Source organism: Aethalodelphis obliquidens, unplaced genomic scaffold, assembly GCF_003676395.1.
Source record: "Aethalodelphis obliquidens isolate GAN/ISIS:26980383/991018 unplaced genomic scaffold, ASM367639v1 scaffold19, whole genome shotgun sequence".
NCBI classification, from domain to species: domain Eukaryota; kingdom Metazoa; phylum Chordata; class Mammalia; order Artiodactyla; family Delphinidae; genus Aethalodelphis; species Aethalodelphis obliquidens.
This window is the reverse complement of record NW_020837963.1, coordinates 28713943-28731203: the sequence shown is the minus strand read 5'-3', so window position 1 is coordinate 28731203 and position 17261 is coordinate 28713943. Positions and strand designations below refer to the sequence as shown.

The 17261-nt window shown below is 46.5% G+C and overlaps 1 protein-coding gene across 11 annotated transcripts in view; it reads right to left on the bottom strand.

Annotated features, from left to right (window-relative positions):
* Positions 1-5047, bottom strand: part of ATP9B (ATPase phospholipid transporting 9B) — a 216946-nt gene extending 211899 nt beyond the window's left edge. For 5 of the 11 annotated variants that reach the window (XR_003435307.1, XR_003435308.1, XM_027118809.1 and 2 more), the window contains exon 1: positions 4803-5047. Coding sequence is in view for 7 of the 11 variants with exons in the window: in XM_027118809.1 (XP_026974610.1) it covers positions 4803-4918 (116 nt within the window). In the remaining 4 variants the exon portion in view is untranslated. Of the gene's footprint in view, positions 1-4470; positions 4656-4802 lie in introns of those variants that run through there. The other 6 variants (XM_027118800.1, XM_027118802.1, XM_027118801.1 and 3 more) reach the window with 6 other exon arrangements.
* Between the last annotated feature and the right edge of the window lie 12214 nt (positions 5048-17261).

Here is a 17261-nt window from a genome sequence, read left to right as displayed (position 1 = left end):
CAACATCAAAAGGGAAATACGGGACTACTACAAACAACTCTACACACATAAATACGGCAACTTACCTGAAACAAACCAATTGGTCATGGGGCACAAACTATCAAAACTCACCAAATAGGAAACAGGTCATTTGAATAGCTCAATAACTATTAAAGAAACTGAATTTTAAATTAAAACACCCTAAAAAGAAATCGCCACGTCCAGATGGTTTCACTGGAAAATAGCAAATATTTAAAGAAGTAACACCAACTTTACACAATGTCTTCCAGAAAGTAAAAGAGAAGGGAACATTTCCCTACGCATCTCGTGGGGCCAGGTAACAGGGGTAAAATCTGACCATCACTGCCACTCTATTCATGGAATTTAAAGTCTAATGAGAAGAGAAGCAGTTATAGTCAAGTGCAATCTGTGGTATGAGGGGAAACAGAGTCCTACGGGAGCCTGGCAGGAGCATCCCATTTTATCCTGGCTGGGGCTGAGATCAAGGAAGCCTTTAGAAATAGTCATTTCAGATGCTGACAAAGTCAGGAATAACGCCACTGAAATAACGGAGATGTGTAAGTGCCAGAAGAAACAGCTAGAAGAGTCCAAAGTAACTGCCTGTGGGATGAGAGGCTGGGATAAGGGAGAATGAAGATGAGGGGTGAGGGCCACAGTATCTTATCATAAGCCTTTTACCACCAATTAACTTTTTAAACTATACGTAAATGTTACCATGATAAAATACAACCAAAGCCAAACTTCACAAAATAATGCAGAAGCACAACTTCCAGTCACAATCCATTTCTCCCTGCTCCTCTCACCTAAGTACAACTATAAACCTTGGAAATAAAGCAAGAGCCAACCACGGGAGAGCTCTGGAAGGTGGGAAGAAGGCAGCAGTGAGAGGAAGAGAGCTGGGCTGATCTGGGATGCAGAACTGGAGGAACACAGTGGCAGGACGTCTTACATGCCCCCACCGGACAAAAGGAAGGACACAGGCTCGGCATTGCCTAACTCCCAACCTAGCAAGAAAAGGCAGCCCAGGAAGGCCATTACTCCCCTGGCAGAACAAGAGTCGTCCACCACCAGCAAGATAAGATTGACAAGTAGCCATGGGAATTGGCATCCTTCCCCACGGGCCTGAGACTCCCCTATCCCACCCAGGGACACGAGGGCATCCAGGTGGCACCAGGTAGGGTCCCTGCCACAGCAAGAGGTTAGAGGCCTCAGGAAGCCTCCGTGTCCCCATGAGCCTGAGGCACCCCTCTCTCAGCGGGCTGGGGGGCGGCCAGCAGCACCAACAAGTGCAACCCCGTGACTGAAGCAGCTAGCTCAGGAAATGGCTTCTCTCCATGGCCTCTCCTCTTCCCCAAGATGCCAGAGCAGCCAGGGGCACCAGAAAAAAGGATTTGGGCACAGAAAGCCTCCTGGCCACAGTGGTGCTGAGTCTCCTCTCCTACCAAGACACACCAGGAGAGTCAGGGAGCACATATGGAGGGGGCACGTCCACAGCCACTGCCCAGCCAACACAGCCTCACCATCCACATGGGATGACACAACCACCTCTCACCAAAAGACACTGGGCCTAGGGGAATCCCTTCTTTTCCTCAGCAGCGTAAGTAGAGACAAGTAAGAGCTCCAGTAGCACCACATAAACCACGCACACCAAAAATCACAACGCTGAGAATTAAACTGTCATTGGAACCACAGCCGACAAAGGTAGGCCAGGACCTATGTGCTAAATCTAAACAGGGTGATCATCTGCTAAAATAAAAGATATAAACAGGGCCCACATTCTCCTAATAGATGAAATATCCAGGAAACAATCAAAAACCATCCATCATACAAAGAACCAAAACACTGACAGTGGGAATTAGAAAAGACAATCAAGTGACACCAAAACTAAGATGAACTCAGATACTGGAATTATGTAACAAGCATTTCAAGCACCGAACATAAGTATGCTTCAACAAACAATTTCAAATTCTCTTGAAACAAAGAAATTATAAAACTTAAAAATACAATAGTAGAAACAAAACCCCACTGGATGGGATCTATAGTAGAGTGAAAATGACAGAGGACAGAATTAGGGAACTTGAGAACAAGTAAATAGAATTTACGCAGTCTGAACAACACAGAGAAAAGAAACTGGGAAATAAAAGAGCCTAAAGGAATTACGTACAACTAACAAAAGATCCAGCATTTGTATCACTGGAGTCCAGAAAGAAGAGGAGAAAGGGGTGGAAATGAAAGAGGACTTGAAGAAATAATGGCTAAAAACTCCCTAAATTTAGGGAAACAAAATACAACAGATTCAAGAAGCTCAGTGACTACCAAACAAGTTAAACCCAAAGAAATCATACCAACATACATCAAAACGTGAAAGTAGCCAGACATAAATGATGCGTTACCTACAGGGAACACCAATTGGAATGACAGTGGACTTCTAAGCAGAAACTATGAAGGCTGGAAGGAAGTGGAACAAGAGTTTCCAAGTACTAAGAAAAGAAGTGACCAGGAATTCTACATCCAATAAAACTATCTTTCAGGAATAAAGGAGAAATAAAGACCTTCTAAGACGAAATCTCAAGATGGGCTATAGGAAGTTCTTGAAATAGAAAGGAAATGAAAAAAGAGAATCCTGGAACATCAGGAAGGAAGAACAAAAAAGAGCAAAAATATGCGTACATACAATAACCTATCCTTATCATCACAAGTTTTATAAACCATATTTGATGATTTAAACAAAAAGTATAACACCATCTGATACTCAGGACATGATATTTAAATTGCAGGGGGGAAAAGGGAGGTAAAGGAACCAAAATGAAGTTTCCACAAATCACTCCACATAGTAAAATACTGATACCAATACACTATGGTGATAAGTCACATACATATACTGTAATACCCAGAGCAAACACTATATAAACTATACAAAGACCTACACCAAAAAACACTGTAGCGATATCAAAAGAGCGTTCAAGTAAAAGGAAAGTAAGAAGAGAAACAGAAGAATGAGAATCCAAAGAAACAGAAAACAGATTAATAAAGTGGCACACTTAAACTCTAATGTATCGGGGACTTCCTTGCTTCCTTGGCGGTCCAGTGGTTAAGACTTTGCCTTCCAATGCGGGGGATATGGGCTCGATCTCTGGTCAGGAGCCAAGATCCCACATGCCTCAGGGCCAAAAAACCAAAACATAAAATAGAAGCAATATTGTAACAAATTCAATAGAGACTTTAAAAATGGTCCACATCAAAAAAAAAAAAATCTTAATAAAAAACTCTAATGTATCAATAATTACCTGAAATGTAATGGCCTGAACATACCAATCAAAAGACAGAGATTGACGGATTGAATAATGGAGAAACATGACCCAACAGAAACTCACTTCAAATTCAACAACTTAGATAGGTTGAATGCTAACACCATGCAAACATTTATCCACAAAAAGCAGATGTGGCTACACCAGTCTACTAAAGTAGACTCCAGAGTAAAAAAAATTTCCAGAGACAAAAAGAGAAATATTACCTGACAATAAAAGAAGTATCCACCCTGAAGACACAGAGATCCTAAATGTGTATTTACCAAATGACTGAGCCTTAAGATATATAAGGCAAAAACTCACAGATGTGAACTGTGATGGAAACCGACTGTGAAATAGGTGGCACGTTTTCAAATAATATCTCCTAAAATCAACCACTTAGAAGATTACCTATGCAATTACTCTTCCAGGTAATATCAGGGAAGAAAGGAAACGATACTTCACTGCAGGGCCAAACACTAAAAATGGGCACCTTACTAACTTCTCCTGTAACCCTCAACAATTCTATGAGGAAAAATACTGCCCCCCCCCATTTTACAGCAGAGGAAATTAGGGCCTATGGTTACCTAAGATCAAACAGCTAGCTAATACGGAAATGAACCAAGATTCAATCCAGCTCTGTAGCATCATAATATGTACTCTTTTGACTACATGTTACAGCCTCTCAAATAGCCCAAACCAAAAACTATTCTAAAACTGGAATCCTGAAGCAACTGGATATTGAAACCCGTGCTTTTTCACTCTATGTTCTAAAGACTGATTGCTTCTACAACTGCCCAGGAATAAAATTTTAACAACTCTGAAAAGCATTATCTCCCCTTCCTGTAAGTTTCTTTTTCTAACCACTCTATCATTTATAAGTGTAGTATTCTTCCCTTTGGGTAAGAAATAAGTTACGAACTAAAACCAACTAGGGTATGAGACTTCCATTTTAAATCAAAGGTCTGCACTGTTTAATTCTACCTCTTACTAACTGTAACAATTTAACCTTTCTGAATCTCCGTTTCCCATTCTTAAGAGCAAAAATTCTTGTCAACACAAAGTACTTTGTATGTACACGTTCAAGTAAAACGTGCACTTAGTAAACAAACTGAAATGTCTTCACTTGCTCTTTACACTTGTGAAAGTGATTCGCAACAAGATTTGTATTTCTAAAACTAACTGGAAGTTGTGTCTGCCATCTTCGCGATTTCTCTGGTGACACAGTACGGGTCTCGGAAACTAACAACTTGCGTGATCGGTGCCGTGCGACCTGCGGTGCCAGTGCTACTTGAGGGAGCAGCCCCCCGAACCAGAGGCTCTTCCTCCTCTGCGCTCAGCCCGGCGCCGGGGCACACCGGGGTCGTGGCAGCGCCCGGGCACCTCCCGGACCGTGGACGCCCTCCCCGGGTCAGGCGCACCCGCGGGGCTCCGGAGCCGGCCGCCCTGGGCGGACCCCACCGGGCTGGGCGGGGAGGGCGCCTGGGCGGAACGGTGGGGCGGCACCGTCGTTACCTGCTGGACCGCTCGGCCCCCGGCCCGGGCCCCGCCGCGCTGAAGTAGGCCGCACGTTTGCAGCTGGCCGCGGCCGCCGCGCTGCGCACCGGGTACAGAGGGATCTGTTCCGCCATGTTCTGGCCGCCACCTTCCCGCCCCTCCCCGATCCCCCTCAGTTCGCCGCCTTTCCCCGCCTTCTCCTCTCAGCTCCGACCCCGCTGAGGCTCCGCCCGCGCGCCCTGCCCCTTCACCGTGCGTCGAGGCCTGATGGCGTCACCACGTGTCGGGGCCCGATGACAACGCCGTCAACGACGGTGCGGTGCGGGAGGCGGAGGCACCCGAGGCCCCGCCCCCCGCTCGTCGGGGCCAGTGACGTCACCTGCGGCGAGGGCGCGAGCAGGAGGCGGTGGCGTTCGGAGGCCCGGCTCCTCGGGCGTCGGCCACCGGTGACGTCACCGCTCGGCGAGGGCAAGAGCGGCGGCCGAGGGGTACCGGGCTGGGCCGGGTGCGTGCGCGCATGCGCCGCTGGCCGGACTGTGCCGAGCGCGCATGAGCCGCAGCGCTTTCTAGTAAGAAGTGCGGGTGTGACCCCGCCCGTGGGGACTTCCCTGAGAGCCCGGTGCGGGGCGCCGAGGGCCTTGCCGCCCACCCCTGGTACCCCATCGCACCGGAGCCCGACCCACCTCTTTAGCGCAGTGCGCAACCTGGACGCCGCGCGGGGCTGACCGGCCTTCCCTCCTCCGTCCGGCGGCGCCCCTGCTCACGCGGTCCCTGCAGGTCCCCCCTGTGGTGAATGAAGCTGGTGGCCAGTGCCTGTTGCTACAATAGCATGTGGGCCTTGAGTGTCCGGCTAGATCACCACTCTCAACAGCTGACAACGCTGAAGGATATACTTTATTGTCCTATAGGCTGTTAGCCAGTTTTGTGTATAACCCAGCAGTCTTACCCTAACATTCCTATGTTAAATCGCCTCTAAATACCTCGGCCCTGCAATACTCTTTGAGCTGATCTCAATATCTGACGCACTGTATCTTCCCTCTTAATAAGTTGAATAAAATTTTTGGCCCATCTTTATTATGTATCTTCACGAGAGTTGTTTTACCTCTCGAAAATTACACTTTAGCAAAAAGGCAAATTTTCGAATATTGGAAAAGAGCTTCCTTATGTATTTTTAAAAACGGATGACTGGGTATCGAATCATGGAATTTAAATGCCATTCAATACATTTGAAAGAGTGATGTCACAGTTCTGTTTTTTAAATGTAAATACTAAATGCCAAAAATGCATCAGTTGTAACTATTTACACTTATAATTAAAACTTTGAACTATCAGTACAAAATGTGTGAAGGAATACATCTACAAAATTCTAGGGAGTCAATGAACAAAAAAGTTCAAAGACTGCTATCGTAATGCAGTTTTTTAAAAAAAAAAAACTACCATAAAATATGAATCTTGTAAAAATCTGCCTTTAAATTATCTTTTATAAGCCAATTTTAGCACTTATGATTTCTTCCTGATACTTTCTTTGCTTTGCTCTCATGGAACTCTCCCTCTAGAGAAATGCATTCTTTCTCTCTACAGGTTACCTAGGGGATGGAAGATGGGAAGTTAAACAAAATTAATCTTCACTCCCACCCCCTCTAACATATATCTGGATTCGGAAGATCCCAGCGTGGACCAAAACACAAGATTTCCAACATCATGTTTCATTCCTTGAATAGAAATATATTTTAAAGAGGAAATATTAAGTACCCTCCAGATTTATGATGCCTTGATTTCTTATAAAGGAGAAAAATGTAACTCCAACAGAATAAGGTTTTTATTCAATTCACCACACAATGCTCTCACATTAATTATAGCTAGTTCATAATTTAAAATGAATGTATTTTTGTGCAGTCATTTATTCTAGCTTCTCATATTCTGAAGGAAGAATTTAAGTCAACCACAAAAATGTGTGTGTGAGCATGTGTGTGTGCATGTGTGTGAGTGGGTGCATGTATATGTGGCATTTATTCCGCACCCGCAACTTCAGCCATACCTTAGAAAACCGATAACTTGAAAAAGAACTCCTGGCTGTTTAGGATCCAGCTGAAGTATGTTTAGATCAATGTATTTAGAGGGTCCATAGTTTCCTTTAAACCACTCATTCAATTACTGCTTTGTAATGAACCATAGGTGTTTCAACTATTCTATCAAAATGGGAAAAAATGCAATTAATAGCTTCTCATGGAGAGTTTCAAAGGGTTAGCTAAAGAATAAATAAACTGGAAACAAGCTTTGCTCTGTGGAGTCTCGTTACAGTTGGTTGGGATTTGGAATCAATAAGGCTGTTCAGTATCAACAGCTTTGTGGCTGACAAGGTCTTTCTACCTTTCATTTCAATGCTTGAGAATCTTTCTAGGCACAATACCATAGTCTCAATAATGATAAGAAGTGGAACAACCCAATCAAAAAAATAGGCAGAAGATCTAAATAGACATTTCTCCAAAGAAGACATACAGATGGCCAAAAGTCACATCGAAAGATGCTCAAAATTGCTAATTATTAGAGAAATGCAAATCAGAACTACAATGAGATACCACCTCACAGGGGTCAGAATGGCCGTCATTAAAAAGTCTACAAAAAACAAATGCTGAAGAGGGTGTGGAGAAAAGGGAACCCTCCTACACTGTTGGTGGGAACGTAATTGTTCAGCTAATATGGAGAACGGTATGGAGGTTCCTTAAAAAACTAAAACTAGAGCTACCGTATGATCCTGCAATCACACTCCTGGGCAGATATCTGGAGAAAACCATAATTTGGAAAGATATATACACCCCAATGTTCATTACAGCATTATTTACAATAGCCAAGACATGGAAGCAACCTAAATGTCCATTGACAGATGAATGGATAAAGATGTGGTATATATATATATATATATATATATATATATATATACACATAAACACACACACACAATAGAATATTACTCAGCCATAAAAAGGAATAAAATAGTGCCATTGGCAGCAACATGGATGGACCTAGAGATTATCATACTAAGTGAAGTAAGCCAGACAAAGACAAACATCATATGATATTGCTTATATGTGGAATCTAAAAAAAACATACAAATGAATTTATTTCCAAAACAGAAAGAGAGTCACAGACATAGAAAACAAACTTATGATCACCAAAGGGGAAAGGGGAAAGGGGGGGAGAGATAAATTAGGAAGTTGGGATTAACATATACATACTACTATACTGTATATAAAATAGATAACTAACAAGGACCTACTGTATAGCACAGGGGACTATACTCAATATACATAAAACTGTACTACTGGGCTGTACACCTGAAACTAACATGATATTGTAAATCAACTATACTTCAGTAACAGATAATAGTAATAATGACAGAAGTAGAAAGTCTAAAAGTGGCTCTAGAGGAAGTTTATTCTTTTGCTGAAGTTTCATTTTTGTCTCTACCACTTCAAGCAGGTGAAGCTAATCACTTCAAAATTCTTAAAATGAAATTGTTCATACTAAGTATATTTATTGCAAACTGTGGAAGCCTGCAAGATACTGTATAGGATGTTCTCAATAATGATGTAAAATTCTCTTGAAAATTCAGAAGAGAGGGTATAATACCAGGTACCACCATATTATAATTTTATGTTCAGAAAATTCTGTATGGAGAATTCTGTATATAACACTTTATATACAAAATATATACACGGAATAATGTATATGATGTGTATAAAGTATCTTATTTTGGAAAAATGGAAATCAGTCTGCTCATTTTGTAAAAGTAGTGTTTCCATTAAGAGTATCATATAAAATGAAATTACTGTATATTTACATATACACACATATCTGTGGAGGAAGAGATTAAAGTGTATGTACCTTTCAGATTTTTCTTAGACTAACGGGAGAAGAAAAGGCTGGTAGTGGATTTTGTAACTCTACCTTACAGCAGAGGAGCTACAGTAGATGTTGCCAGGTCTTTCCATCTGTGCAAGATTTGGAGGAAGAAATGGCCTGCCTCTCACCACTGAAGTAAAGGAAACCCAAGCTCTACCTGCCCCTGGCTTCCAGGGTTTCTAACCTCAGCCCAGCCTTTGGGTTTAGGGACAACTGGCAGTGTTCATAAAGGTGCGTGTCCGAGGGTGGTGGTGCTAGGTAGGACCCCGCAGTGTTTGCCTGCGTCTGGTGTATCACACTTAGCACCAATGCTCAAGGAGGCTGTTCCACATTGTTGCAAATGGCAGGCTTTCCTTCTTTTTGAAGGTTGAGTTCGATTATGTTTTCTTTATCCATTCACCATCGATGGACACTTAGGTGCCCCTGCCCTGGCCCCATCATACCGCACCGTTAATAACTCCCAGCCCCAAACAGAAAACAAGCAACAAACCAAGACATCAGACACGTGGCGGGGGCAGAGTGTGGGCACCTTCCTCTCCCTGCAAGCTCACAACTCCCGCCCCATCCAGCACAGGACGACTCACCCCTGACCACCTCCTCCTATTGACAAACGCAGGGACCTGAACACTCCCAGGGCGGGGGGTGGCGTCCTTACCTTGTCCGCGTAACCTTGGGGCATTTGGTGACGTACCCCATCTCCCAGGAGCCCGGGAAAGTGTCAGACAGAAGAGCGCTCCTTCGGGGTATTTGCGCCCTATGTTGTCAGCGGCCTCCTCTCCAGGCCCAGAGTCAACGGATGAGGTGAGGCCAGCGGCGCGGGAATCTTGTGTCCACGGGGCTGGGGGGCGGTGGCGGGGGGGAGCAGGAAGGGGAGACCTTTGCCTTTGCTGCCCCTGATTGGGCTGCACATCACAAGAGGGCTTAGTTATTTTAATAACGGCAATTCGGGAGATGCAGATTCAGGGTAACCCCGAGAGTGTTTCAAGGAAGAGGAAAAATCATGGGCTTGTGAAGGACAAGAAGCCACGAGGTTGTTACCAGCCGCCTGGAGAGAATTGTGCCTGACCCTGATTTGACTCAGGAAATATTTGGCCTTAAGGAATCACGAGTTGTTTTAGGGTAGGGGGTCCAATAATACACCCCGTTTCCGGCAGGGGTTCTGGATGACTTCACCAGGTCAACAGGTCAGATCCCCTCGGCTGGGACATGCACAAGTCACCCTCCATGGCCTCCCAGGTCCTTTCTAGACGCTCTCTGAGTGACACCAACTCTGTTTTGATTTCCCTTTCACCACCGTCCGTGGCGCTTTGAGGATGACCGGGAAAACGAGGAGCCGTATCAAAGATAAAGAAGTCTGGAGAGAGACAGAGAGAGACCACCGTTTGGGTGAAATTCCCAAGGAACTGCCCCCCGTGGGAAGATAGTCCGAAGCACACAGGGCAGTGGAGGCCCGGCGCCCAGCGCAGGCTCACCCTTCACGTGCAAACTCACCGGTAACACGGACACGCCTGAACTCCCCGGCTGAACCCTGCTGTCAGGCTCTGACTGTTCATGTTTAGAAGATACTTTAAATTATTGAAACTCCAAGAAGCGCTTGAACTCCATTCATTGTCATTGAAAAGGTACATAGTTGAGACACCTTTTGGCTTTTTTCATGAACTGCTTTCTTGAAAACCGAGTCTCTGGGTTTCCACGAGGAGGCTAGCGCTCCTCAGATGGTGCTCCCGGCGCCCCCCTCCAGGCCTTCCACCGCCCAGCTCTCCCCCGCCTTACCACCACCCCCAGCCCCCATCAGCGGCCGGCCGCTGGCCTGCAGTCCAGAGAGATCCTTACGTAAACTATTTCACATTATAAGCGTGAATCACGAACGATTCATCCACAGACTCGATCGTACCCCGTGAATTGCGCCAGGCTCTGTTCTAGGCCGGGGACAGAGTCAGCAGCTGCAGGCGGGAGTTGAAAGGCAGGGGCCGGAAAAGCTCCTGACCCTCCCGCAGCCCTCGTGCTTCCCGTCTCTGCTGAAATCGCCTCAAGTCGCCCCTCAAACGCCAGCACCATCCACAATATCCCGGGCTATGAACAGAACGTCTGTGTCCCCCGAAAATGCACACCTTGAAACCTAACCTCCAGGGGGATGCTGTTAGAGGCGGGGCCTTTGGGAGACGCTTGGCTCATGAGGGTGGAATCCCTGCCCCAATGGGACTTGTGCCCTGTAAGAGACCGCATAGCGCTCCCTTGACCCCCCGCCGTGTGAGGACACTGCGAGAAGACGCCGTCTGTGAGCCAAGACGAGGGTTCTCCCCTCCCCAGACGCAGGATCCGCGGGGCCCACATGTTGGACTTGCAGCCCCCGGCACGGTGAGAACCCAGCGTCTCTAATGATGGGCCCCCAGCTGTAGATTCTGTTTCGGCAGCCGCGCTGCCCGGGGCACCTTGGGGGACCCTCTCAGTGAGACAGCTCTTCCCCTCTGATCTCCCATAGCACCTGTGGGGCTTCCCTTGTCCATAGCACAGTCAAATCTGTATTTTGCTGTTTGTACAGTTGGCTTATTCATTCCGTGCAGAAAGAAACTATATCTTATCTGTTTCCTCTAGTGACCACCAGAGTCTCACCCAGCCTAAGTGGCTGATAAATATTTGTTGTATGCATTGTGAAGCGTTTATCTCTCTTCCTCCTGATCGTGGACAGCATTGATCGTCGGCACAGGGCAGAAATACCGCTCTCTGTGTTCTGTTTATACCGTTACTGTTTGCATGAATGCTAACTTTATTCCCATTAATTTCCTATGTTAGTTTTTATCGATAATATTTTCCTATATGTGGAGTATTTCTGATTTTATTTTAATAGTCAAATAGAATAAATCAAATGCTGAAACCCTTTTTCCTTTGGGGTTTTCAGACGTCTAGACTTACCAAGTTGTTATAACTGAGAGTTTTCAGATGTGCCTGATACACTTGTAAAAATCAGAACAGGTCTTAGAATTAATATCCCAGGGCCCAGGCCCCAGGAGTGGTCGACCGGGCGACACCGCGGCCTGATGACCAGCAGAAGCACAGCCTATCTGGAAAGACTTCACAAATCCCCTCAAAGACGCATTCCAGTGTTCAGCCACCCTCAGTGCCAGGGACGTCTTACTTTTAAACAGAGCCCTCCGTCCAACGAGTGTCTTGGGCTCCCGTTAGGATGGAGAACGGCTGGAGGGTGGATGTCCCGCAGTGATCTACAAACGCTCCCTCCATCCCTCCCCCTGCTGCCCCCGCTGACCTCTCCTCTCTAGAAGAAGCTCCAGAAACTTTAACTTTTCCAACAACTTTAAGTTTGTTTTGTGAAAGCACACTCTACAGATGTTTATTATTATTTTCACATTTGTTACTTTTTATTAATAACTCTCCACTCTTCCTACTGAAAATTTTTGGCAAAAATTTTTGACTGTGGAAACCTAACACCCATCAGAGAATATGACAGATTTATTTTCAGATGTATTTTAAGGCGTGGTGATGCCTTTATTAAGTTCTAGGAGCGAATACAGCTTACCGTCCAAGAGCTGATGTTTGGGAGGAAGCCGCATGGGTTTTCACCTCTTCTCTCACACTTACCTGCTTGTGAACTTGAGCCAGTTTTAAACTCCGAGTATCAACTTCCTTACTCGAAGGGCGGGAATAATAATAATAGTACCAACTTCAGAAGATTTGTGTGAGAATGAAATGTGAGAATGTGTACAGAGCACTTAGCACGGGGCTGGACCCAGCAGCCCACGTGTGATTACCCTGCTGAATCCTCTCTTAGCACCACCTGCCCTTCGTTTCCTGGCTCAGATATTTGTGGGCCAAGTATCTGCCCCTTACAGGAGAGCTTGCAGGACAGGACATCAGACTGGCACCGTCATCGCTGGATGACGCTACTTCCCCAAGACCCTAGAATTACACTGTCACCCACTGTCACCCACTCTCCTCTCTCCTCTTTATAGAAAGTTGCTAGAACATTCCATTACTTAGAGTTCACTAATGCTCCTCACTCTGAAAGGAGGGAAGCAGAGCTCCCTCCCTAAAAAAAAAGTCTCAAAATAAAAAATCCTTATTAAGGAATATTAATACTCATGAATTAAGAAAAGCAAAAGGAGAAATTGCCTGGAATAAATTCAGATCACCCTTTGATTCTGTCCACTGAGACGTGTAAATGACAGCGCCATTAAACAGAGGTGGCGTGGACCGGAATAGAGGCTCTGACCCCCATCCAGGTGAGCTTTGCCCCATCGGCCGCCAGCCTCCTACGGATGCTCACCTGGTCTCAGTCAAAACCTGGATAATTGTGGAGTATGGATTGGCACCCAGATGATCTTTCAGCGTAATACAGAAACATAATATCGTGTGTTAACAGCACTTTCCTTCCCAAGAGAAAATAAATGATGGTGTGAAAAGATCTAGATGCACAAAATAAAACTACAGGCACTGGGAAGGTAGGTTTAATAGCTTTTGTTGCAAGAGACCACATTGTTTTGAAATGACTGCCCATATAATTAAAATGCAAGGCATGCACATTATAATGTGTGTTGGCAAGTACCAACTCAAATACCTGTGGCCAGAACAACTACCATCATTTAATATATTTATGGTTGATGGACATAGATGCAGTTTCCTTTTCAATATCTGAGCTCCAGTATTTCGTCCTTAAAGGGTAGAAGGATATTCGAAGAACCTATCAGACCACCGCACTCTGATTTTATTTTGTTTATTCCCTGGCCAGCCCTGCGGGAGCCACACAGGCATGTTTTCAGTCTCTCTGGGACAGTCACCTCATCATGGAAACCTATGAACAATGACCTTCACGGTGATCGCAGAACCTCAGGGGCCCCTGTGCCACGAAGATCCCACAGAAACTATCAGCACCGGTACAGCCAGGCAGTGGCCCACGTTCCCAAACCTAGAGTCAGCCGGCAAGATACGAAAGTCCAGGGCCAGCACGATACCTTGCTGTTTTTTTTTTTTTTTTACATCCTTATTGGAGTATAATTGCTTTACAACGGTGTGCTGGTTTCTGCTGTATAACAAAGTGAATCAGCTGTATGTATACGTATAACCCCATATCCCCTCCCTCTAGCGTCACCCTCCCACCCTCCCTATCCCACCCCTCTAGGTGGTCACAAAGCACCGAGCTGATCTCCCTGTGCTATGCGGCGGCTGCTGTCTGTCTGCATAGGTGGAATATATGTACATCGAGAAAGACTGGGAGGAGATACACGAAAATGTTAGCAGAACGCGTCAGCAGTAGTGGGGTTTGCGGTGGATTTCACATTTCAAATATATCTACTTATATTTGCCACATTTTCTACAATGAACCAGAATAACAGAGAAATTGGAAGGAAAAAAACTTTTAAAAGAGGAATTTCATTGCAGAGAAATTTTTCTTCTAAATTTCATTGTTAAGAATAAAATGGGGGCTTCCATGGTGGCACAGTGGTTGAGAGTCCGCCTGCCGATGCAGGGGACGCCAGTTCGTGCCCCGGTCCAGGAAGATCCGACAGGCCGCAGAGCGGCTGGGCCTGTGAGCCATGGCCACTGAGCCTGCGAGTCCGGAGCCTGTGCTCCGCAACGGGAGAGTCCACAGCATTGCGAGGCCCACGTACCGCAAAAAAAAAAAAAAGAATAAAATGGAAAATGCAGGAACCCTTGGAGGAGATGTACTTACTGTAAAGAGACCACAGAGCGAGGAGGAACAGGTGGGGGAAGGGGCCGCAGGGCGGGCACAGGCCCTCACCCACCAAGTGTTTCGGGACAGAGCGGAGATACAGGTTCACAGAAAACGGTGTTTGCCTGAGACAAAAATGTGGGCCTTTGTCAAACCTGTGGCCAAGATGGAATTTGGACCATGTGGAAACACGGATTTGTCCTCTGTCCACTCATTCTGCTTCACATGGTTCCCTGCACAGAATTAAATGTGTGACGGTTAATAATCAAGTAACGATGAGACCAGGGCCTGGTAACCTTGCTCAGGTTGACCTGATGAAAATACGAGTGTTGGCCTCGTGCTAGGATGTCAGTGACAACCGTTCAGGAATATAAAAAGTGCGCGTGTCAGCATCCTGGCGACTCAGGCGTCTGCAGATTCACAGGGGAATCTGGGATCAGTAAAGTGAGGATTACTTCCATGTCCTTAAGTCCTTAGAGCCTTCCGTGTTAGTAGCAGAGGAACTCACCCTCTTACGCATCTCATTTTGTGGCTCCTTAAAATAAGTTTTTAATACCTAAGTAAGCGGAGGTGTGAAGTGAGGGGGGCAGTGATCAACGGTCACTGAAATGACAAGCGTTTGCCCCAGACCCTGGGGCCTGGCAAGGGCTGGCCACATTGACGTATCTGCACGTGCTCCTCGCGTTTGTTCCCAGACCAGTACTGTCAGAAGAGGGGCACTCGGGGACACCCCGTCTCTCCCACAGCCCACCCGGGACCCCGCTCCCCGACGTGGAGGTCAGCGTCAGGACCAGAGAAACTCCTGGCCATGCAGCTCATCTTTCTCAATTGTTCTAAGTCCCGGTTTTCTTCTTCAGGGGTCTTTACTAGCAGGTGATGGACCTGCGGGATCAGAAAGAAAGAACACGAGAGAGAGTCAAGAGGTATGATTTTGATAGAAAAGTTGGATTATATCAAAGTAAAAACTTCTGTGTTACAAAGGACACTATCAAGAAAGAACAGTCCTCTCCCCGTGGTGTTTTTTATTTTTTTTTTGCGGTACGTGGGCCTCTCACCGTTGTGGCCTCTCCTGTTGCGGAGCACAGGCTCCGGACGCGCAGGCTCAGCGGCCATGGCTCACGGGCCCAGCCGCTCCGCGGCATGTGGGATCTTCCCGGACCGGGGCACAAACCCGTGTCCCCTGCATCGGCAGGCGGACTCTCCACCACTGTGCCACCAGGGAAGTGGTGTTTTGAGGGCGTTTCCTTGTGTAGCTTTTCCAGTGATCGTTCTGGGTATCACTTCATACGGAGGTGACCATCGCAGCCCACGTAGCCTTTCACCGGCTCAGTCGAAGAGTAGACCCCTTGCCGCTGTCCCTAACATCCGCCGGGGCAGCCGTGGGGACTCCAGCTCCCGTGGTCGCCGCTGGCACGTGGAAGTGTCCATAAGAGTCTGGCGCCTCGCGGGCGCTGCAGGTGGGTGGGCTCCAGGCCCTGACCCTGTAAGGGTTTCTGGCTGGGAAGGAGGGGGTCCTTGCCCCCCACTGCACATGCTCTGAGGCCACCCTGGGGTGCTGTGACAGCCTCGAGACAGTGGGCATCCGGGTCCCCACTCGCCCTTTGCTGACATGGTTGGGGGGCTGGAGTACGTTGTCCTGCCAGGTGCCCCTTCCTGGTACTCGTCTGGAGGGAGCAGCTCCTTTGGGCACTTTTAGTCTCTGCCCGTTGGTGCTTCTGGGTGGCGGACAATTTAGCCCTGAGTCTGGGGAGACCCAAGGCAGCCAGCAGCTCGCTGCCCCTCCAGGCTGCGGCCCCGGCCCCTCTGCCCTCTTCCCCCTTTCAGTCTCCCCTGTTTGCTTTACGTGTAACGTCCACGGTTTTTGTTGTCCTTAGCAAGAGGGAACAGGAAAAGCACGTCTACTCCTCCTCCCAGAAACACAAGTGCAATTATGTGGTCTAAAGTCCTCTCACCTGTAGCTTGACATTTTTGTCTCTTTCATCTTCTGATTCATGCAAATTCTTGATTTTGACCAATTTTTTTAGTCATTTTTATGTTCTGTTTGGAAAAATCTCTCAGCCCATAACGGTATTTTATCTTATGTAATTTTCTAGAAGCTTTATTCTTTTACTTTTCACGTTTAGGTCTATAATTCACCCAGAGTTCTTTTGTTTGGTTTGGTTTGGTTTGCAGAGGTCAGTTTCATAGGGGTGTACACATGACCCCCCGGTCTTTACTAAAAAGGACATCCTTCCTGCTGTTCCGCACTGCCACTCTGTCATACAGTGATCGTCCATCTACAATTACCTGGACATGTCTGGACTTTCTGTTCTGCTGTCTGAGACCACACCGTGTGGTCAGCCAAGCTTTGTAACATGTCTTAAAATCCAGTAACAAGTCTCCAAACTTTGTTCTTCTTCAAGGTCATCTTGGCTGTTCTTGGCCCTTTACTCTTGCGTCTCAATTTTATTTTTTTATTTTTTTAAACTGATTGATTGATTGATTGATTTTTGGCTGCTTTGGGTCTTCGTTGCTGTGCGAGGGCTTTCTCTAGTTGCAGTGAGCAGGGGCTACTCTTTGTTGTGGTGCGCAGGCTTCTCATTGCGGTGGCTTCTCTTGTTGCAGAGCACGGGCTCTAGGCACATGGTCTTCAGTAGTTGTGGCACGCGGGCTTCAGTAGTTGTGACGCAGGGGTTTAGTTGCTCCGCGGCATGTGGGATCTTCCAGGACCAGGGCTCGAACCCAGGTCCCCTGCATTGGCAGGCATATTCTTAAATATTGCGCCACCAGGGAAGTCCCTCTCTCGTCTCCATTTTAGAATCTGTTCACCAACTTCTATAAAATAGTGCCGGATTTTGATTGGGTTTGTCCTGAATCTACAGATCGATTTTGAGAGAAATGGGCATCTT